Here is a 22,900-nt window from a genome sequence, read left to right on the forward strand (position 1 = left end):
ATAATATTAATATCTGTGAAGTATCAAATATAATACAAAGGCATTTACATAAGTAAATATATAACAGCTAGCTATATATTAATACAAGTAAAACAGAGAAAGATGAAGGACAATTATTCTGTTTATAAACACAAATTAGAAATTCAGAGACAGGTGATAAAATCTAACTTCTGTAGCAATACATAGAAATAAATTTTTCAAATTACAAAATGTTAAATAAAATCATTTTAAATGTAATAAAAATTTTAAGTTCCAATTATTTAGATAGATAGAAAAGACAGTCATATAATCATAGCCCAAGGGGACTGGAGAAGGACAGAAAGTACTGATCAGAAGTTCCAGTTTTAAGCATTCCCTGATCTAGGTTACTTCTAGTGATGTGCTGGAGCCAGCTCAAATAGCTCTTCAAAGAGCTGATTATTAAATTTTCAGTGTGAGCATTTATGCCACAAAAATTGGAAAATTCTACAAATCTAGACTGAAATGAAATTAATAAGTATTTAGCACTTTACAAATACCATCTCACTTAATCCTCACAATAATTTTGCAAAGTAGATGCTATTACTATCCCAATTTTACATTTAAGTAAAATGAGATAAATAAAGGTATGTAACTTGCCCAAAGTCACCCAAATAATGTCAGAGGCTGGAGATCTTTTCAACTCCAGACACAGAGTTACTGTACTTCCTACTCAAGAAAGTGATGGAGAAAATATAAAAAATGCACATTAAAATGTGCTCTGCATACTTTTTTTTTTTTTTTTAGCACACCACTGCAACTAGATTATCTGTAGAACATTTATTACCTTCACTTATCAGAAGATTGTAGATTTAAGCCTTAAAAATTAACTGGTCTCTCCCATTTTGCATATAAGGAAACCAAGATCAAAAGGTTTGCTATGGCTCACATAGCTCATACGTTTCTCTGGTGGAATTTCCACCCAGATCTTTCTGACCTTGAGTCTAGTACCCTTTCCACAATACCATGATGCCTCTCAGCAGAGCTTCTCTTTCTTATTAGCCTGATAACAAAATTGGGATCTTCCCTCCCTTTCATTCTTCAGAGAACAGCTTTCAGGCTTAGCCCCAAGCAAGAAATTCCTACTTCTGTCCCTAAGGAATGGCATCTAATTGACATCTTGCCTCTAGGCGACAAAATGCTTTTGCTGAGCTAAAGGCAGCTTGCTGAAGATCTGTCTCCAAAGCAATGATCCTTCCATCCTAGACTAGACAGCCTTGCTCATCCTTTCTCCAATTCCAGCTACTGTGTCCCAGGAACCGTAGAGTACTCAGCCAACCTTTTACCAGGCTCCCTAATGAAGTTCCCCGTGTCTGTTTGCTAAAGAAAAGTTCCAGTGGGTCCATCCAACACATGGAACTTAAGTACAGAAATTATATTTATCCACCGTTCTGCCAAGGAAATCACATGCCCCATGAGTCACTCCAGATGTGCTCAAAAACAGAGTCTGTCTGTGAAAACGGAGTCCCCCAATTCCAGGGAGAGCTGGATAAAGAGGTGCTGACTTCTGTCCCACCCAGGAGGGCAGGCAGGCCCTTCCTTCTAAGGAAAGGGGAAGGCGTTTCTCCATTTCTGAGAGGGGAAGGGCAGTAAAAAAGATATATACACACTTCTTAGTCGAATTATATGCTGAAACATCCACAGATATTGGGGTTCTGTGTGGTTTTAGAAGTGGTTTTCTCTTCTTGAAGTAAAAGATGTGTTGGAAGACCTTAATGCTTCTGCTGCTATATTACAATGCTCAGGCTACCCTGGCCCGCAGATGGAGCAGAGGTGAGTTGCCTTTTATTATGGATTTTTTTTTTCCTCTCCAAATTTTTTTAAATGTTTATGGGGGGGAGCAGAAGGGAAAAGAGGACCCCAGAACATTCTAATTTTCTATTCTATTTTCATTTAACTTCACTAGACTACCCTTCTCTAAGGCCTGACCTTTTTGTCCCATGGCAGCAGGTGGAGAGAGAAATAATACTATTTTTTTTTTTTTTTAAAAAGAGAGGAGGGAAGGAAGGAATGAGGCAGCAGAGAGAGAGCTTGGCACAGGAGCCAAAGAAGACCTGTTTGGTGCTATAGGACAGAATCTTTCCCTCTCTTCCTTTGCCCCAAGAAAACCTTACCAGCTCTCTCATTGATACACTAGCTGCTCTAGCTGAGAAGGACCCTTCCTCTCTCCAGCTGTGAGCAGGTGCTGTGCTCTGCATCTCAAGGGACCAGCCAGCCTGCACATGGAGATGCAGAGTGATGGTGCCTTCATTCTAGCTGGTAGAAGGCTGCCTTGCCCAGCTTTCTAGCCTAGAGGTGAGGTTGACTATTGGCGGGAACTTTGATCATCTCTCTAGCTAGCCAGAGCTGTCACCGTGGGGAGGGACGTGTTTCTAACAAGAAAATCAACAAGCATACTATTTCTCTTTAATTTCTGGGTTTTTTTAAATTAATTAATCAATTTTTAAAATTAATTTGCTTTTAAATTACGAAGTATTTTGTCTCCCTTCCATTACTTCATTCCCATGGGGGGGAAAATATATATATAAAGAAAATGCTTATAACAAATGGGCTAGCCAGGTGGCACAGTGGATAGAATGAATGTTGGTACTTGGAGTTGGGAAGAATTTAGTTCTCAGACATTTACTAGCTATGTGATTGTAGGCAAGTCACTTCTCCACTGTCTCTCAGTTTCTTCGTATGTAAAATGGGGATAACAATCATATTCTTGTAATTATCAAATGAATAACGTGCTATTTCTCTTTGCAAAAAGGAACTTTCTCTGCAATGGGAAGGGATCAGCAAGACCTCCCCATTGAGAAAAGAGGGACTCTTTTTTCCCCGTATTGCTAATATTCCTTCCCCCAGGATTGGACTTCCCAGAAGTTGGGCTAGCAGCTAGGGCAGAGGAAATAGCTCCACTTTGCATTCCTAGGACCCACAACCCTCTCGAAGCCGGGGCTGGCAAGACCCCGTAGTTCAAGTTAAATTTATCACTTTGACCAATAACGCCAACCCCGCAGGCTCCGCTTCTAATTAGAACCCCTCCGAGGTCAGGAACTGATCGTGGTTGCCTAGAAGTGAACTCCTTTGGTAATCCACTGGACTGGATTTGTGGAGAAGGTGCTTAATGCAAGCCCAGATGGTAAGGAAATCAGCACCGGGATTCGGAGGTTCTCCCAAACCTGGGAGGGAGGGGAACGGAAGCAGAGAGGGGGGGTGCGTAAGGCGCCTGAGAATAAGCCGCCGACACAGCAGCATTTCCCCGGGTAGGTATTTGTTCCCCAAACAAAAGAAAAGAACGACGCCCCCCCCCCCAGCCTCCCCCCCTTTTCTCCCTTCTTAATCCTCTCGTTTCTAAACCTGAGATCTTGGAGACTCCTGAGAGACTGAAAGAATGGAGCTCGGCCAGCTCGCAGTGCGGAATTCTGGGTCTTACCTTTCTGACTGCGCTGGTCATTTCTGCTCCCCATCACTCCCTCCCCCCATTTCCTCCCTCCCCCCTCCTCCCCCCCACACACATACACCCATCACCACCACTTACACACTCATCCTACACACACACCGCCACATCCTGTCCATTCCCAGCGCTACAAGAACTTGAAACTTTTAAACTTTAAGCTTTTTAGTTTTAGGCGCTAAAACTATCTACTCCGTCTGGTAGAAAAGAAAAAGGGTAGATCCATGAAAAGAACTTTGTCTCTGGAGTCAGCTACTTGAATGCAAATTCCAACTACTATTTATCTTTCTGAATTTGTTTCCTCATCCATAAGAAAGAGAAACTAGATGACCTCTACTGTCTTTCCAACTCTAATTCTATAATTCTGTGAGTGTAAGCTCCTTAAGGATAGAAACAGTGTCCTGAATATAGTGTGTGCTTAATAAAGTGGTTTTAATATTGATTTACATGGATCACATGGACTTTCAGAGAGTGAATTTCTGAGGAGATGCTGACTAGAACCAGGATTTATTCCTTCCAAGGATACAAACTTTCTTTTATACCAAATTTCACAAGGGAAAACCCTGAAGAGGCAAATCACCAGTCCCTCATTCTCTGGGCAGATTATTCATAAATACATCAGCCATAGCCCAGTGCTTAGCACAAGTTTCATTCATCCACATAGGGGAGTAAGGAAGGGATGGGAAGGAGTATGACAGCTGCACCAAATCATACTTTCCCCTCTTCAAAACTAGGTAAATAATCAGAAGCTTATCTCTCTCCCCCCCCACCCCCCGCACCCCTACACACACTCCCCAGCTGTCTGTATGGCTGACTCCACAAAGAAACTCTAGTTCACAGAGATACTTTCTGAGTAAAGTAGGTGGCCAGCACTATCTACTGATTTCTACCATATCGTTTAGCTCTTAATTATATTCTAGACAAAGTTACATTTGTTCTTTTTCCTCCACAACTCAGGAATGAAGGCATAGTGTTTTCTAATTCATTCATTCATTCATTCATTCATTAAACAAATGATCTTTAAGTCCCCATCATGAACAAGATATTGTGTTAGGTGCTGGGTGGAGTCACATAAATGTGGTCAACTCTCTGCGATGGGCAGCAGCATTGGAGAATGGATGAAGTGTTTGAGTGGAGGTAGGGAGAACTGGAGGTGAAAGCCAGCCTCAGACATTTACTAGCTGTGTGATCTGACCACCTCATTTAACCCCTCTTTCCTAGTTTCTTCATCTGTAAAGAAGGATGAGTATAGCTCCTCCCTCCCAGGGTTGTTCTGAGGGTAAAATGAAATAGCAAGTTATTATTGTTATTATTATGATTATTCCTGGAGTCAGAAAAACCTGAGTCCAAATCTAGCTTCAGACACTTACTAGCTGTAAGATCCTGGGCAAGTCACTTACCTTCTATTTGCTTCTGTTTCCTCATCTGTGAAATGGGATAGAGAAAGAAAGGGCAAACCATTCCAGAATCCTTGCCAAGAAAATCCCAATGGGATCACAAAGTATTAGATAAAACTAAACAATAACATTATTATTATTAGAAATGCTTCATTTTAAAAAACACTTTGTAGACCAAATACATTGGCTGATTCAAACAGCTGTGATTTTTCCCTCCATGAGAAAATGTCTCTCACTTGAATTCTCCTCATCAGTCTTCCAGGTACCTTCCTTTTAATCAGGTAAAGGGTTGGAGCTTCATCCTGCCTTTCAGCAAGACAGACAGCTGAGAACTTTCACATATCCCCACTAGAATATGTTCCTTCTATCTCCTTTCCAAAAGTAAAAACAACCGTACCTTTTTCATCTTCTTTGGACAAAGATGGGCAAAGAACAAATGGTTGACATTGAATAATATACAGTGAGCTAAAGTGGAAAGGATGAGGGCCTGAGTTAGAATCCTATCTCCAAGGCTTCAGTTTTCTCATGTAAAATTTTTTTTTAATGACTGTGAATGAGATAATCTCTGAGATCCCTTACAATGATAAATCTATGATAAACCCATCTCTTTCCCCTTGTAGGATAGAGGTAAGGACTAAAGTAGTGATTTTATTAATATAGGGAAGCACTGGTAAGAAATTTCCTTTAAGTGCAAATCAGCATTATATTATCTTAAGAGTTGAAACCTTAGCGCACTGAAAGTTGCAGCCTTAGAGAACCTAACTGAAAGGTTAAGTGACTACTCAGGTCACACAGAAAATATGTGTGTGAAAGGCAGGACTTGAATCCAAGTCTCTCTGATATCCAGGATATCTCTCTATCTCCATGTCAAATTTCTGATAAGTCAATGTATGCTACTTGATGAAGGTGATGGAAGGAAAGAATGGAGGAAGGAAGAAATTTTCAGGTACTTATCAAAGATTGTTCTACAATCTAGAGCTAGAGACCATGTATATGCCAAATAACATTTTCTGCATATTCTTTCATATAATCCCCATGCTTTTCATTACAACAGAAGGTAACGATATCTTAAGAGAGAAAGGATTTGAAGAGATAAAGAAGAAAGTGGGAAAAGTCAGAAAGAGAAAAAGGACAGAAAAGGACCAAGGACCAGAGAGATGTAAAATATGTGAAAGAATATGTTCAAAGATTCAGTCCTGGGCAGGTAATGAATATGTAAACTAGAGCTTTCCAGCAAAGAATTTCTGGTCTAATTACTTTGGGATTAAAAAGGATGATTCTATATATTCCCTAGAATGTAGCTTGAAGTATCCCTTAATAATGTTTATATAATAATGGTCACCTATATCTTTATATAGGGTAAAGTTGTCAGACTAGAAAGTGTTGGGTGTGTATTGTAAAGCTGTAAATATTTCCATGGTAATGAGGGTGGGGCACCATGACAGTAAATCTGGGTGGAGTCATGCTAATGTGGTCGACTCATGACAAATGGAAATTCTGATTTTGGAAAATGGCAGAAAGCAGCCAGTTTCAAAATAGAAACGAACCTGCATTGGGCTGAGAAAAGTCTAATAATAGTTCACGTTTCTATGGCATGTTAAAAGTTTATAAAGTATTTTCCTCAATACCACAGCGAAGTAGGTAATAAAAAGATGATTATCCCCATTTTACAGATGAGAAACTGAGGCGGAGAACTTTAAGATATTTTACAGTCATTTGATATTCTTTAATTTAAAAGAAACAATTTTAAATTCAGCCCTTAAAATCCACTGGATCACATGCTTAAGAGAGATTGTGTCTGAGAGACAACTAAAATTACCTTCAGAAAACAGTGGGAATTACCTTTTAAAGAAAGTACACGGGGGAAGGGGAGACACAAATAAATCAGTGTCATTTTTGGCAACTAATTGGCACAGTGGCACTAGCTCTGGAACTGGGAAGACCTGAATTCGAATCCCCACCTCAGATACGTAATACTTACTTAGCCCTCTCAAAAAAACAAACAAAAAAAATGACCATCCCTCCAATTCCTTCTCTATTGAAATAGCTAAAATGACTTGCTTAAAATCATATGAATTGTTAAAGGACAGTGCTGAGATTTGAATCTGATTCTTCTCTCAATAGTGTCCTTCCTCCAAACCACCACCTCTCCAAGGAAAAAGGACAGTCATTCTACTGAAGCAATGTGTTGACTAACTGACTGACAGATCTAACCAGATCTAGCCTAGATGTTAGACAGATGGATGTCTAGTAAGCAAGCACTAGTTTCTTTGACCATGTCAAGAGTATTTTGGAGTCAAATTTCCAAAGTCTGTCATTTCACAATTGTATATGCTGTAATTCTATTTCTTTTACTTGGTTTCCCTTTCTTTTCCAAACCTCAAAGAATAATGCTCTGAAGAGAAAAAGAGAGACAGAAAATTAGGAGATAACTGAAGTACTTTAAGATCTTGATGTCAGTTTTAATAGCTTGATGGCAGCAATATAGACATTACAAAAGGGACCTTCCATGAAGTCTATATGTTCGCCCAACAAAGAATGAGCATGACAATGGGAAAGAAGAAACACATGGAAAACTCTCTTCAAGTCCAGGTGCATCTAGAGATTGATTCCTTTTCCAGCTTGGGGTCCCATTCCTTCATACTGACTTCTGTGAAGGGAGTTTACCTCTCCCTTGCTTCCCCCATCCCCAATTCCACTGATTAATATTCTCTGACAAACAGAGCATTCCAATACTATGTACCCCTTCCACCCAAGAGGTTTCAGTTGGCCAGATAGCATTCTGAAGCTACTCTTCAGGCCATCTGTGAGTTTTGGAATTGAACTAGCATATCACGAGACCCACTGGATGCAGCATTTGAATTGCAAGTAGAGGAAAAAGTTATTTGGGGCTAAGTCCAGACCCAGAAATCCATGGGGTACCAAGGGTGGGGTTCTAGAAAATCTACACTGTTTTGGAGAAAAGGTGGTAGTGGGACCAAATTCAGGCCTCCAAGAACCTAGAGGATATCCTGGACCTGGAGGGGTCCTATAGCAAAAGCATTCTGGTCTGAGAGTAAAGAGAGCCAGTACTGATTCTGCCCTTCATTAACTGAGTTCATTTTCATGGAATCAAGGGATTAAGGACCAAGGACTAAAACGTTCTTTTGAGATCATCTAATCTATGGTTACATGAATATGGTTACATGAATTCCCTAATACATCATGAAAAAGTGGATCCCATGATTCAAAATTCAATTGTACCATGCAAATCAACAACCTATCTGTCAAACATCTGCTAAACAATCCAATCCCTAACCTCACTGGGCTTCCAATCTAATTTGTCAATAAGATACTTATCTTTTTTAAGTAATAAAAAGAGAACTCATTACAAATATCAACAAATTTCCATATTATCCATGTCAAGAAAGAGAGAGAGAGAGAGAGAGTCTTCAATTTGTACTCTGAGTGCATTAACTCTCTATCTAGAAGTAGATAGCAAACTTTATCATGAGTCCTTTGGAATTGTGGATGGTCATTATTAGTCACTTAATAAACTTATTAATTGCCTACTATGTGCCAGATACTATGCTTCTAATTTAGACTTGTAAGTATCTATAAATTATAGTTATAAATAATTATAACTTTATATAATTTCAAAATGTAATCTTATATGATCACTTCCAATTCAGTTCTACCTAGTCTTTTACACCTCTACCCCAACCATTCAGGTATCTTCTCAAGTTGTAAATTGCTTCTACCTCTTCAGACCTCTCCTCCATTCTATGAGTTTCTTCCTATAATCTACATTTAAGGAAGTGAGCATGTCTATCATGCTCATTTCCATTGTTGACTCTCCCAAATTTTATGCCTTGGAGCCACCCAGGTGTGCCCCTTATTGTTTTTCAGCTCTCTTCTTTTCTGACCCTCCTAGCCTATATTCCTATGTTTTATTTCATTTGTTTGCTTGGACAGATAAATAATATCTTAGGTACATAGAGCCTGGAACCTAGCAAATCTTAATAAATAATTTATCTCTCTGAGTATATCCCAAGTAGTGGCCCGCTTTGAAATCTGGAAGACTTGGGTAAAAATTCTACCTCTGATATTTTTTAGCTGTGTATCCTTGGACAAGTACTCTATATCATTCAATGATTCACTGACTTAGGGAACTAAGATTATATGCTTTTTGTTTATTTTCGTTTTTGAGATTTGGTTCCATCTTCCCCAAGCGAGAAGTGCCACTCAAGAATCCCACTAATGATCAACTCAGATACCAATATGGGTTGGTTTACTCATCCTTAGGTAGCTGGATAGTCCCTTCCCTTCATATTGGTCCCAGACTTAGACAGCCAATCAGCTTAACCTAGTATAGCTCAGAGCTCCCAAATTTAATCAATCCACCAGCCTCAGCCTCCCCAGTAGCAGGAATTACAGGAATATGCTCTCATATCTGGCTAAGGTTGAATGTTAAAAGTGAATTGTTAATCTATAAAAGGAGTTGCCCCAAAGATAAAATCATAGACCTCTTCCAAAAAAACTCTGTGCTAGAGCTGCAAAATAAAGTGCTACAAAAGCGCAGGGACTGTCAAAGGCTATGAAATTGTCACTGTACAAAAACAACCCAACTCTACGGATTTTAGAGTAAAATGGGGTTCTGTAAAATCAAGAAGCCAGATCAGATGGCATCCAATGCACCTTCCAGTTTGATGAACCTTTGAACCTGGAAACTATTCTAGTTTTAGAGTAAATCTTAAAGTAGAATCTAGTTGTCCAATCCAGTTGTCATACTAATTAGAACTGACCTGAAGTTTAGGATTTCCTAGCATCAATATGCACAATCTGACCTCCCATATCATCTGAGCACATCCTAAGAAAGATTAAGGCTATTAGGCAACAATAGATAGAGGGCTTGACTTGGAGAGGAATACAGATTCAAATCCTGCCAGATAATAGTTCACATTCATGTATTGCTCTGGACACATTATCTCTGAGTTTCCAATCTGCATGATAAAGGGATTTTCCGCGCAAAGGGTTACCTAAGCTAATGAGAACACATAACCTCTGTGAGCCTCAGTTTCCTCAGCTGTAAAAGGAGGGAATTGAGTAAGAAAACCCTTCTAGAACCAGACCCTGTGAAAACGTTCTTGTGATAAGACCCTTTCTTGCTCCCAGCTTGCCTGCAGGATGCTTTCTAGGATTCAGCCCCATAATGTAGCTTTCTGGTCTAGTAGTAATATCTGTTTGGCAGTTGGATTGAGAAAGAATGAGTCACCTGTGGCCAGGCAAGCTAGCCAGAGGGAGCTAGCCACTCCTTTGTGGTCCCCCTGGCACCTTTCCCAGTACAGAGTCTTCTCTGATCAACTTTCAGAGGACACAGGTGAGATCATCTCCAATATTCAAAGAGCCTTAATACATTGTCAGCCTTCAAAATGTCACAGGAAAAGTTATTAAACAATTATTAATATAAAAAAGAAAGCTTTATTTGATTAAGTGGGATCATTGCATTGCTGCCATCTGTAGGAAGCAAGTTCATTTTTACAAGTCTTTTCTAACTGTGTTTGGCTCACACAAGCTTCCCTCACGGACATCCTGGGACAGGGGGTGATGATGGCTTGTAGGCAGACCATTCTTTATCCCCCTCATTTACTCCTCCATTCATTCTGCTCTAGTGCTCTGCAGCACCTCCATTCAGTTAACCACATGTGCAACGTGGAGGGCTCGGGCCTGGGCCAAGGGAAGCTGGCTAGCATCCATTCCTTTCACAAGTGGCCACATGTGTGCTCCCAGAGGACCCCACTGTATTGGGCTCTGCTTCCAGCTTCCCCAGAACAGGGCTGTTTCTAAAAAGGCCTGGCCCAGAAGCAAAAAGTAAATTACATCAGCAGGACCTGAAATAAGCTCTTTTATAAATGAAAGCCTTTCCCTTCCACACCCACTCTCATTTCCATAAAAAGTTGCTTCGTCTGATTCATGAAAAATATATTGAATGTAATGCTGTAAATGGCATTCTATATTATGCAGTTGGATTCATTGCTGGAAGGCTTTTCTAATACCACTGTTTCTTACTGCTAAACAGAGAAGGCAGTTTTCCCATGCTCTCATCTTGACAAATTGTTCTGGTGTGTTCAGATATATTTTTACTGTTCAGGAGTTGAGGGTGGGAAAGTATGGAGGAAGGCTACCCCCTTTGGAAAATCTATATCAATCAGCCATAGATGAGGGACAAAAGCCAGATTATAAAATGAAAAAAAAGTTCATCAAGGGTTCCATTCAACGTTTTCCATTTGGGGAGTGTTTAGTTTCTGGCTTGAGGTACATAGAGGGTCTGACAGCTCAGAACAGTAAACAAGCATAGTGTTTCCCAGGAGAAATTAAAAGCAGTATCTTCCAGGCAGAAGGGAATAGTTAAGCATGGTGTTAAGGACATGGTGAACACGTACACTTCAATGAATCAATGAATGAATAGAAGGGAATGGAAACTGAGAAAATGTCTAAGATTAGTACGGTGGGTAAAAAAGACCTGCATAAGCACAATTTAGTAATGGTGAAATAAAATAAGAAGACCATTTGACTTCTCCTTATGTTATTTTAATGTGTGCACTAGTATTATCAAAAGAGAAATTAAAGATTAATAAAAATAAGTTATAAATTTGATAAAAAGATATTTTTGTAGAAAATAGTTAAATCAATCGTGTGGCATATAACTATGTTCTGTACTGCCCTTCCCCTTCCCCAAATACACACACACCCCACACACACAGACACATTTGTTCCATTTCTGGAATAAATCAAATCAATGCTGCCTTTGTAACTGGAAAAGGTGTGTCAATGTACTCTTCTATGGCTCCATCTACTCAATACCTCAGTGACTTTCCACCGCTTAGCCACCATTCCCCTATATAAGTACTGTCTCTACTTATTAAAATTTAAGCTGCTTGAGATTTTCTTATTTGCATCTCCATTGCTTAGCTCAGCACTTGCACAAAATAGAAGCTTATTAAATGCTTTTTCATCAGATTCATTCATGTATTCATTTTTAAGTGATCTGAGCCTAAGAAAAGCCTAATTACATAGAATATGCGTTCACAAAACAGGTGACAAGTGACTCCCATTGTTTAAGCAAAGTACCTAAGAGAACAACAAATTCTAACACTGCCTTGTTTCCAACTCTGTATTTAGGCATCAGTTAATAAACATTTATTAACTATTTACTTTGTGCTAACCACTGTGCTAAGTTCTGAGAATACAAATATGAAAAAAGGGCTATATCTGCCCTCAAGAAGCTTACAATCAAATAGAGGAAGAAAACATATAAAAGGAAGCTGGAAATCTGGGAAGGGGTTGGGGGAAATAACTCACTCAGGGACATGGTGAAGAACCCAGAGAAGTCTCAAAATAATGCAGCCAGGTGAGAAATGGAGAGAGGTCACTTCTTTAAATGGTGGGTTTGAAGCATATATTCCCATCTTTAAATTAGAGGGGCTTGGTATAGTAATGAGATAGAGTCCCAAGACTGATGGAATCTTGCAGTCCTAGGAAGACTTCTGAAACTTTCTTTTTGTTATTGTTTTCCAGTCATGTCCAACTCTTTGTGACCCCATTTGGGAGTTTTCTTGGAAGAAATACTAGTGTAGTTTTCCACTTCCTTCTCCAGCTCATTTTACAGATGAGGAAACTGAGGCAAACAGAATTAAGTGACTTGCCCAGATTCACATAGCTAGTAAGTATGTAAGTCAAATTTGAACTCAGGACAATGTGTTTTTGTGCCATTATCAGATGACTTCTGAAGTCAGAGATTTGGTGCTCTCCCTCCTCTGATCTCTACAGTTGCTGGAGGAGAAAATTTAGGAGTGAATGGGTGTACTTCACTGAGTAGGATATTCATAAAAATAGGGATTTTAATGTTCTGCTGGGGGGAGGGGAGGTTGTGGAGAGTAATTGGAAAATAAAACTCAGAAGGTACTCCACACAAACTTAGTGATAGTAGAAATAAAGCTTTAAAGTATGGAATTTTTCAAATGTTTTTGATTGATTTAAGAAATCACTAGGACCTACTAAGTGCCTATCACTCTCCTAAGACAAAGCCATTTTTGTAACAGGGCAAATAGCACAATCTGGTCTGGGGCAAGTGACAAGAAGCCCCAAAGATAGTGAGTGGGAGAGAGAAGCAGGTCAGAACTGAAGAGAAGCCAGCTCTTGTCGTGGGGAGTAAAGAAGGGTCTGCAAGTTTGGGAGACAGAGGAAAATATACTCTCATCTCACAGCTCCCCATTTGACCTAATTACTCTTACTAATTAGGTAGTAAGATCTGTTGGTTCTTTTAAGATTTAAAGCACATGACAACTACACGAGCCAACAGCACTCTCAAAATCTGGCACCCGTAGACAAAGCCTTGGTTGACTTGTCTTAGTTCTGGCTCTGTGTTTGATTTTGAAGACGTATAAGAGGAAGAAACCTCAAATTTTTCTTTAAAATAACACGGTGTAAAAGTAGTGAAAGCATCCTTATCCTCAGAGAGTGAGACCCGGGAGGCAACCAGAAGGCTTGGTGGATAGAGTCCTGGGCCTGGAGTCAGCCCGAAGTTCTACTCTGGCCCCAAACACCCACCAGCTAGGTGACTCTGGATAAGCCATCTCAATTCTGTTGCCTTAATTCTCTGAAGGAGGAAATGGCAGGCCATTCCAGTAGAACTGCCAGGAACACCCAGGGACATCATTGTCGTGCTGTGGTCCAAGGGGACACACAGAGTGCAATAATAGCAACAACGACAGCTCAGAATCTAGTAGTGGAGCCAGAATTCCAAGCCGGATCTTCCAAGGACAAGCAGGTTGAGGGGAAAGAACATCACTGGTGGAGTTGGAGTCAGAGAAGCTGACCTAAATCTCAGATTCCCTGGGATGCCTCTTTCTCTCCTGTCATTGCCATTGGGCTCACCCAGACCTTCCTCACCTCACACACAGACTGCTGTGTCTACCTGCCACAAATCTCTTCCTGTCAGGCCATTCTCCATTCAGCTGGCTAAGTGATCTTCCTAAAGTATAAGTCTCACCATGGTATCTATTCAGTAAACTTCCACGGCTCCCTGTCACCCCCAGAATCAAATAAAAAAAACTTGTGTTTGGCTTTAAAAGTCTTTCATAACCTGACCATTGACTATTTTCCAGTCTTCTTACAACCTATTTCTTAGGGTGGAATTAAAATGAAATTAATTTAAATTAAGATTAAATGAGATAATAAAGCTCTTGACTCAGCATGTGGCACACAGTTGGTATTTAATAAATGCTTGTTTCCTTATGTATTTCCCCCCTTCATCCAGGGTCATTTCCTCTCATTTTGATCTATATCTGGCACTGGACCCAAATGGTTCTGGAGGGGAAAGTTAGGGTGATTTGCACAACCCTCCCTCAGTTAAATTTAGTTCACTTGCATATCATAACATCATCTCCATGATGTCATGATCTTTTTCAAGCACAAAGGACAAACAATAACATCCCCCCCTCCACTTGCTCTATGAGCAGATGACACTGGCCCCCTTGCTGTTCCTCAAACAAGACACTCATCTCCCACATCTCCTTTTTTTAATTGGCTCTGCTTTAAGTATGGAATGTTCCCCTCCTTGATTTCTTGGCTTCCTTCAAATCTCAACCATAATCCCACTTCTATGAGAAGCCTTTCTCCATCCCCCTTAATATTAGTGCCTTTCTCCTAAGATTACTTCCAAATTGCCCTGTCTAGTTCTTGTTTATACAAAGCTGTCCACTTGTTGTGACCCCCATTAGACTGGGAGCTCCCAGAAGCCAAGAACTGTTTTTGTGTTTAGCACAGCACCCGGTACATTGTAGATACTTAATAAATCTTCATTGACCTGATCTACTGAGCATGTTATTTTACCTTCCTAAGCCTCAGTTATCTCATCTGTAAAATGAAGGAATTGGACTAACTGGACTCTGAGATCCCTTCTATTTCTAGATGTATTATCTATCCTATGATCTCCAGTACTAGTGTTCTTTCTACTACCCCACATTATCTGGCCACAGATCATGAATAGCTTAGAATTCGATTGGGCAAAAGACTTAGGATTGTGAAATGATGAAAAAACTTAATTTTATTAATCAACAAGCACTTATTAAGCACCTACTGTATGCTGGGCACTAGAGACAGAAAGATAAAAAAACAACAGCAGACCTGAAGTAGTCCCTGCCCTCAAGAAACTTACATTCTCTATAACACAATAGGTATCAAAGGACAAGGAAACATGAATACAGGATGGGTCCATCAAGGAAGGTTTCAGGGAAGAAGTGGAAGGGTTTATATTTTGAGGAAGATTGAGATTTGGAGGAAGGAAAAGAGCACTTAAACCTCAAAGTACTAAAACATTGAGATGCTGCATATTAAGTCAAAATATTGAAATAGTGAACACCTTGCTATCGTGACATTAGATAGACAGCCTCCTTCTCAATAAAATCCTCCGTCTGGAACTCTGACATTTCCAAGAGAAATATATTGACCCTCCTTCCCTCCTCATGTATTAGGTATTAAAAGTATGCAAATATTGAGGAGCTGGAGAATTCTACCCTAAAGCTGACTTTGCACTGCTGCTGACCAGGGGCAATAATACCTTTCTCTATTATATTTAGAATCATGGAATAATAGATCTAGAGATGGAAGCTATCTTAGAGGTACAATCTTATCCTCTTACAGAGGAGGAAACTAAGTGCCCCTGAAACTAATAACTAACATTTATATTGGACTTGCTGTGTGCCAGATACTACGCTAAGCACTTTCCAGTTGTTATTTCATTTTTTTTTTTTACAACAACTCTGAGGGCTGTTATTATTCCCATTTTATAAATAAAGGAACTGAAGTAAACAGAGGTAAAAAGTCCAGGGTCACATAGCTAATAAGTATCTGAGATAAAATTCAAACTCAGGTTTTCCTGAGCCTAGCACTACCTATTGCATCACCTACCTGCCCCTACCTTCTATAAGGTCACAAAGGTATTAAGTGACAGAACTTGGATTTAAATCTATGTCTCCTGGCTCTGGGGCAGCTAGGTAACAGTACACAGAGCATCTTCCTGAATTCCAATCCAACCTCTGACACTTACTAGCTGTGTGATCCTAGGCAAGTCACTTCCCTGTTTGCCTCAGTTTGCCCATCTGTAAAATGAGCTGGAGAAGGAAATGGCAGACCAGTCTAGTATCTTTGCCAAGAAAAGCCCAAATGGAGTCACAGAGAGTTGAAACAGCTACTGAAAACAACTGAACGAAACCTCTGACTCCAAATTCAACATTCTTTCCATTGCACAGGGGAATCATAATTCTCTAAGATCATCTGAACTTTTTTCATATTGTTCTGAAGAGAAAGGAATCTATCTGAGAACTTAAACTATTGCAGATTGGCTCCACCAATGTGTGCTCCTTGGTGATAGAATTAAACCTGGATTTGAGTCAGGAAGCCTTTTCCCCAGTATACTGAGAACTCTCAGGAAATCTGCAGGATTTATAAATCCTTATGGTACTTGGGGCATGATAAAGTACAGGAAGGTCTGGACATCTGAACACCAGCTCTGCTCAGAACCAAATACCTAAGCAGAATGATTTTAGGGGCCTAGAAAGGGCACTCTACCAGGATACAAAGATTTTTCCCCACAATTAAATATAGTCTTAAATACAAATATACCTAGGAGAGGCAAACATTGAGTTAAATTCATACTAAGGTAAAAATGACTGCTACCCAACTCTTTCTAGGATGAGTTTACATTGAAGGGAAGATACAAGTGCCTCAAAAGTTGCAGGACAGCGATGTGAGAGAGGGAGAAAAAAGAGGTTCCCATGGAGCACAGGGATTTGGAAACAAAGGGAGGAAACTCCCCCTCAGTTTTCTTCTCTGTAAAAAGATGGAATACAAAATCTCTTAAATCACGTCTGGCTCTGAATCCTTTATTTTCTGGAAGTGCTAGAATCCCACTTCTATTTGTTACTTAGAGACCATAGGTCGGTCACTTAACTAATTGCTATAGGACTCCATTTCCTCACCTGTAAACTAGGAGAGTAGGACTAAATGAGTGTTAGGGTACCTTCTAGATTGTAAATCGTCAATGATCCTATGAATTTCACCTATGGCCAGTTTTTATTCTAATTTCACATCTGGATCACTAAAAATATAAGCGCTCTCCTTTTGGACATCCACTTCTGCATCTGGATCTAGGAGCTGCCCTCTTTCTATAAAGATGATACCGATGATCCAACATTAATAAGACATCAAAGTGGAGACAGCAGTGGACATGGAGTCAGGAAGCATTAAGTTCAAATCAAGTTTCAGATATTTATTAACTGTGTGGCTGTGGACAAGTCACATAATCACTGAATGCCTCAATTCCTTTATCTGTACAATGGGAACACTAACAGCACCTACTTCCCAGGAGTGTTCTGAAGATAAAATATGATAATATTTATAAAGCTCTTCACAATCTTTAAAGCCCAATGTAAAGGAAGATATTATTACTATTGGGATGGGCAGTGAGGCGGTAGATAGGAGGTGCAGAAGATAAGACACGGAATCTGAAATAAAAAAATTCAAATCCAGCCTCACTAACTGTGATCTTGGGCAAGTCAATTAACTGTTTGCTTGAGGTTTCTCATCTGTAAAGTGATCTGGAGAAGAAAATGGCAAACCACTCCAGGATCTTTGCAAGAAAACCCCAAATGGGGTCACAAAGAGCAGAACATCACTGAACAATGACATTATTACTATTTGCTTTGAATTTTTATTCCCAAGGTAATACTATAAAATGGGGGGAAAAAAACACTGAATATGGAATCAGGAGAGACCAGTTTGAAATACTGCCTCTAATACTATCTATATGACCATGATCAAGTCATTTAAACCTCAATTTCCTTTTCTGTAAAATGAGTCTTGCAATCACCACAAGACTTAGACTTACCAACATCTCATTCCATTCACCTAAACTTGAGCCTAAAGAAATCTCTAACTCTTGGAACAATTATTTTCTGAAAAGTGCATTTAACAATTCATCCTATAATGTCTTACAACTCTTTTGTTGTTTTCCTGAAATTTTATTTAAGTATTACAGTGTTATTTATTTTACCAGCTTTTAAGAAACATTTGAAGTCAGATTATATAGAGTTCCCTGAGTCACGCAAACATTTCCAAAATGCTCACTGACAGTAGGTACAGATGGAGACAATTCTCTCTCCTGTAAGAAGAGCTTCAGAGACCTTATGTGAACCTAGCCTGTGGAACATGTGACCTGGAATACCACCACAACTATTACAATTGGTGAGCATTTAGAAAGAGGAGCAATAATCTCTTTAAAAATCCTACACGTGGCTTCATCAAGCACCGGAGAAAGAAAAGACATCTGTTTCAGGGAAGAAATAAGACTCTCACCCTAGTATAAGGTTCCATGGTTAAGGGTGTGGATTGGACTCCTCAGGAAGTAGAAGACAACCGAGCTGGGATTTCCTGGCAGCAGCACATGTCCTGGAAGCTATCTCGAGATCGCAAATAGACAGCGAGGGCCAGTTTGGGACACTAGCACTCTGTCTTGCTTTTGGGGAGGGCCATGGCAGCCAATTAGCAATACTTTAGGGATCAGCTGAATGGCCTCAATTCCCTGTGCCCAGAAAAAGAAATCTAGCCCAAAAAAATTTTTTTCTTAGTAAATCAGTATCTTCTAATCAGTTATAGTGTCCTTCTATAGGGTTCAAAACTTAGTTGGAAATAAGAGAGGATAGAAAAAGAAAATTCAAGTAGACAGTCCAGTCCTTCTTCCCATGAGTGAATATATATAAATATACATACAATATACAGCAATAAGAGGCATGTTTATTGCCATAAACAGCAATTTTTATTAACAATTGTGTTGTGTTGGACAATGCAGGCTGTGCTTGAGGCAAAAAGCATGAGGGTGCTCCCTTTAAAGCCTGAATACAGACCTCGTTGGGAAGAACTTCTAGGACCTTGGGGCCACTGCTGGAGAGACCTGAGATGAAGTCATTTGTTAACTCATTTTAACTAATTTTTCTTGCTGAGCTATGTTGTCTCTTAGAAAGACTACAAGGGCTATCAAGGCCCTCTAAATTAACATCAGAAAAAAGCCCCAACTGCCTTATCCTAGTTACAGCTTTGGGGAAAATTCAATTCACAAACATTTTTTGAGCACCTATAGGATCATAAAGAGTCAGTCATCACTGCAACAAATCATATTCGGGGGAGGGGGAGAGTTAGGGAAACTCAGATACACAGCATCAACATATTAGAACTAGAAAGTATTACAAAGACTATCCTAGGCTAACTCCTCCATTTTACAGAGAAAGAAATTGAGACTCAGGAAGGCAAAGTAACTTCCCAACATCTCACAGATAATATGTGTCAGAAATAGGATTCAAATCCAGGTCCCATGATTACAGAGGTCTTTCTACAGCCCCACACTGTTTTTATTATAATACAATACAAAGAGAAAATGATAAAAAGAGAAATATAAATAAAGACTCCAAGAGATCCAGGGTGCTGTGAGTTGGGACATCTGGGAAGGATTCATAGAGAAAATAGCAGTTTTAGGTAGATCTTCTGGCAGAGATGTGAGAGAGGGCATCATAAATTACAAGAGCAAAGTTCAAAGAAAGGCTCACCTGGGACATAGAGAGGGTAATATTGACCCAACACTCACCTAGACTCATAGGAATTCAAGCTGAAGACTCTCTAGTCTTTCAGGGGTTACTGAGAAAATAAATCAAATGAATAATTTGAGAACACAAACCTGGCTCTCAAAGGCAATAGCATCATCCCTCAGCATCAGGTGGTACAGTGGACTTAGAGCTCCTGGTCTGGAATCAGGAAAAACTGAGGTCAAAGTCAGCCTCAGACATTTTCTACTTGAGTAATCCTAGGCAAATCACTTAATTGACCTTTCTCTACCTCACTTTTTCATCTATAAAATAGAAATGATAATAATAGCATCTCCCTCCCAAGAGCTTAAATTAAATAACATTTGTAAAGTGCGAACAAAGAAAGAGCTATATAAATGTTAGTTAGTTTTATTATCCTTACACACATTTAGTAAAGATCCCACCCCAAAAACTATCAAATGGAATCTAAGGTGATTATGGGAAGCGCTCTTTGCCAAATCTTACCAAGTGCCATTTTTTTCCTTTTCTCTCTTTCATTTCTATCTTTCTTTCTTTCTTATCCCCTTCTTTCCTGTCCATATCATAATTTTATTATAGTTTAATATCATAGTATTTAAGGGTTTTTTTTTTTTACAAAGTCTTTAATTTATGTTGTCTTATTTCCTCTTCAAATTGTGATTGTCCCCATTTTGAAGATGAAAAAACTGAGGCTCACAGATTAAGTGATTTTCTTATGGTCACATAGCAAGGAAGTGTTGAAGGCAATGCGTGTCTTTCCTAAATGTGATTGTAGTTTACCATCCTTTATCCTTTGTCTTATGGGCACAACTTGCCCTCAGGAATGGCCTGCAGGACAAGAGAAGGGCCTGATTCTGCAGACAGCAAGGGAAACCACCAAAAACTGTTTACTTGCACTATGGCTAAAAGCAATGAAGCGAGGAAAGCTCATCTCTTCTGGCACAGAGAGCTGATGTTTGGAATTCTGTATGTATTTTTCCTTCCCTTGCTGCAAAGAATCTCTTTCTCTGTGCCTTCATTCTTGTCCCAACTGAAAGTGCCAAGGAAGAAAAAGTTAATCCCTAGGAACCCCCAGCAAGTTCATCACCAAGGAAGGAAAAACGTAGGACAAAGTGAGGGACAAAGCATGTCAGTGTGTGGAACACCCAAGAAAGTTAAAAGCAGCTCAGATATAATAAAAACTGTACAGGATTTGGGCTCCAAAGATCTGGATTCAAATCCTGCCTGTTATTTATTAGCTTGAGCTAGTCCTTTTTATCCCATCTGGGTCTCAGTTTCCTCATCTGTAAAATGAGGGGCTTGGACTAAATGATACCAAAAACCACCATGTGACTAAAAAAAAAGAATGAATGAAAAAAAAAGCCTTTACTAAGTGTTTACTTTGTACCAACCACTGTGCTAAGCACTGATGTTAACAGAAAAATCAAGACAGTCCCTGTCTAATTAGGAGGAAACAACACAGAATTAAAAAAAATAAATAAAACTGTGAGGGCAGCTAGAAAGATCCAGAAGTCCTATGGCTTTGGCTGTGGAGTGATAAATAACGAGACACTGAGGGACACAGAGTCCAAGATTGAGCAGGTAGAATATGTGGGAAAACGTAGAATTCCTTCTCATCAGAAGGCAGGTGAGCAGTAAGCTACTTGCTCAAAAGGGGAGAACAGTCTTGGATACAAACTCTTCCCAATGGATGGATGAATAGCCCACGGCAGAGGACCCTCTGCCAAATGTAGTCCCTTATCTCTGAGAGGGAGAAGATATACAAGGTAAATTTAGACTCCCTTCCTTTCCCGATCCTTGCCTTCACCTTACAGATAGAGCCACCTTGCTGAGATTCTCCCTCCATTGGAGCTGTTTGTCACACTATAAAATCACAGAAAGCAATCACAGAAAGCAGACATAAAAGAAAAAAGCCCAAAGCATCCAAAGAAAATGACAGAGCAGTGAGTTTCTAGTCAGTCACCTGTCTGGGGGCAGCACCCCCTCTGGACAAAGTTTACACTAAGGATTAGAGTGCACAGAACACTTGCTCAGGTGTAAAAGTACTTGAGAGAGATCTAGTCTTCAGATCCCTTGGTCTTACACAGCTCCAAGGCTCATTCCTGCCTTAAGTTGCTCCTAGGATTATTTGTGTTTTTCTGTGTATAATCCACCTCTGTAGTGGATGAACCCCTAGGTTGTTCCCTCCCACCCAAGCCTTAGAGCCAAAATGATGGGAAGAAGCCAAAGGATGGCAGATCTGAAGGAAGTGATCAGTCAAGAAGGAGGCGTCAGGCAATGTGCTGAGTGATGAGGATACAAAGAAGGGCAAAACCACTTGCTGTCTGCGTGGGAGATAGCATGCAAACAACTGTGTATGTACAGAGTGGATGGGAGATAATCCCAGAGAGAAGGAACTGACCGTGGAGAGGACTGGGAAAGAACTCTGAGAGAAGGGATCATTTAAGCTGAGTCTTACAGACAGTCAGGAAGGCAAGATGAGGGGACAGAACGTTCAGATGTTAGGAAGAGCCGGTCCAAAGCATGGGGTGTGCAAGGATGGAGTGTCCTGTGGGAGGAATGGCAGGCAAGAAAGCAGAGTTTGCTGGATTGTAGAAATGAGCAATGTGTTAAGAACATTGGAAAGGTAGGAAGAGATTGGGTTATAAAAGCTAAACTGAAGATTTTTAAATTTTATTTTCATTTATTTTTTATTATCTGACTCTAGAAGTAATGAGCAGAACTGAAAACAAGAAAGAGTCTAACAGAGCTTGGGCATTCTTCCTCTTTAATTAGATAGAACTGAGTAGCCTAGGTATTACAGAAATCCCCTCTCCCTCACTTGCACAACAGTCCCTTGATTCTGTCCATTGATTCCAGCATTTTCTCCACCTCACAAAGTCTCCAAATTCTCTTTTTCATTATATATACATGCTGCAATTGAATCAGAAAGATGCCGGAGGTCTAACAGGCTCCTTCTGTGGCAGAGGAAAATTAAAAAGTACTAACCTCTGAAACTCACAGACTCAAGGCATCTTAGGACTGGAAGGTAGCTCATGTGCAGTCTGCTAAGCATCAGTTGTTACCTAGGAGATGGCTCAATTTGATCAATTCAATTAATATCTAATTGGGTAAGGAATTATTCTATTTTTTCCCTTGTATTCCAGGATCTCTTTCCCAAAAATGACAACGTGAACGCAAAAGCACAAACACAAATGTGCACACCCCCATACACACACACACGCAGCCCGAGCAATCTGGGGTCACTTTGCTAAATCATTCTTAACTCTGTCTCACCCACACCAACCTCCAGCCTAGCTCCAACCTTACTTATCTTTCTCTCTTCTCATCCAGCCACTAAGACAGCACCTTCCCGTGATTTATTACTTTTGTTCCATGAAAGAGAGAGACAG

The 22,900-nt window shown here is 39.8% G+C and overlaps 1 protein-coding gene across 1 annotated transcript in view; it reads left to right on the forward strand.

The window, feature by feature from the left end:
• The first annotated feature begins 753 nt into the window (after window positions 1-753).
• The window catches only part of FAM180A (family with sequence similarity 180 member A), a 29,842-nt gene continuing 7,695 nt past the window's right edge, over window positions 754-22,900 (forward strand). Inside the window, exon 1 of the mRNA XM_052001339.1 lies at window positions 754-1,791. Within this exon, the coding sequence (XP_051857299.1) occupies window positions 1,716-1,791 (76 nt within the window). The 5' untranslated portion in view covers window positions 754-1,715. The remainder of the gene's footprint in view (window positions 1,792-22,900) is intronic.

The sequence above is a fragment of the Antechinus flavipes genome, chromosome 5 (genome assembly GCF_016432865.1).
Source record: "Antechinus flavipes isolate AdamAnt ecotype Samford, QLD, Australia chromosome 5, AdamAnt_v2, whole genome shotgun sequence".
Classification (NCBI taxonomy): Eukaryota; Metazoa; Chordata; class Mammalia; order Dasyuromorphia; family Dasyuridae; genus Antechinus; species Antechinus flavipes.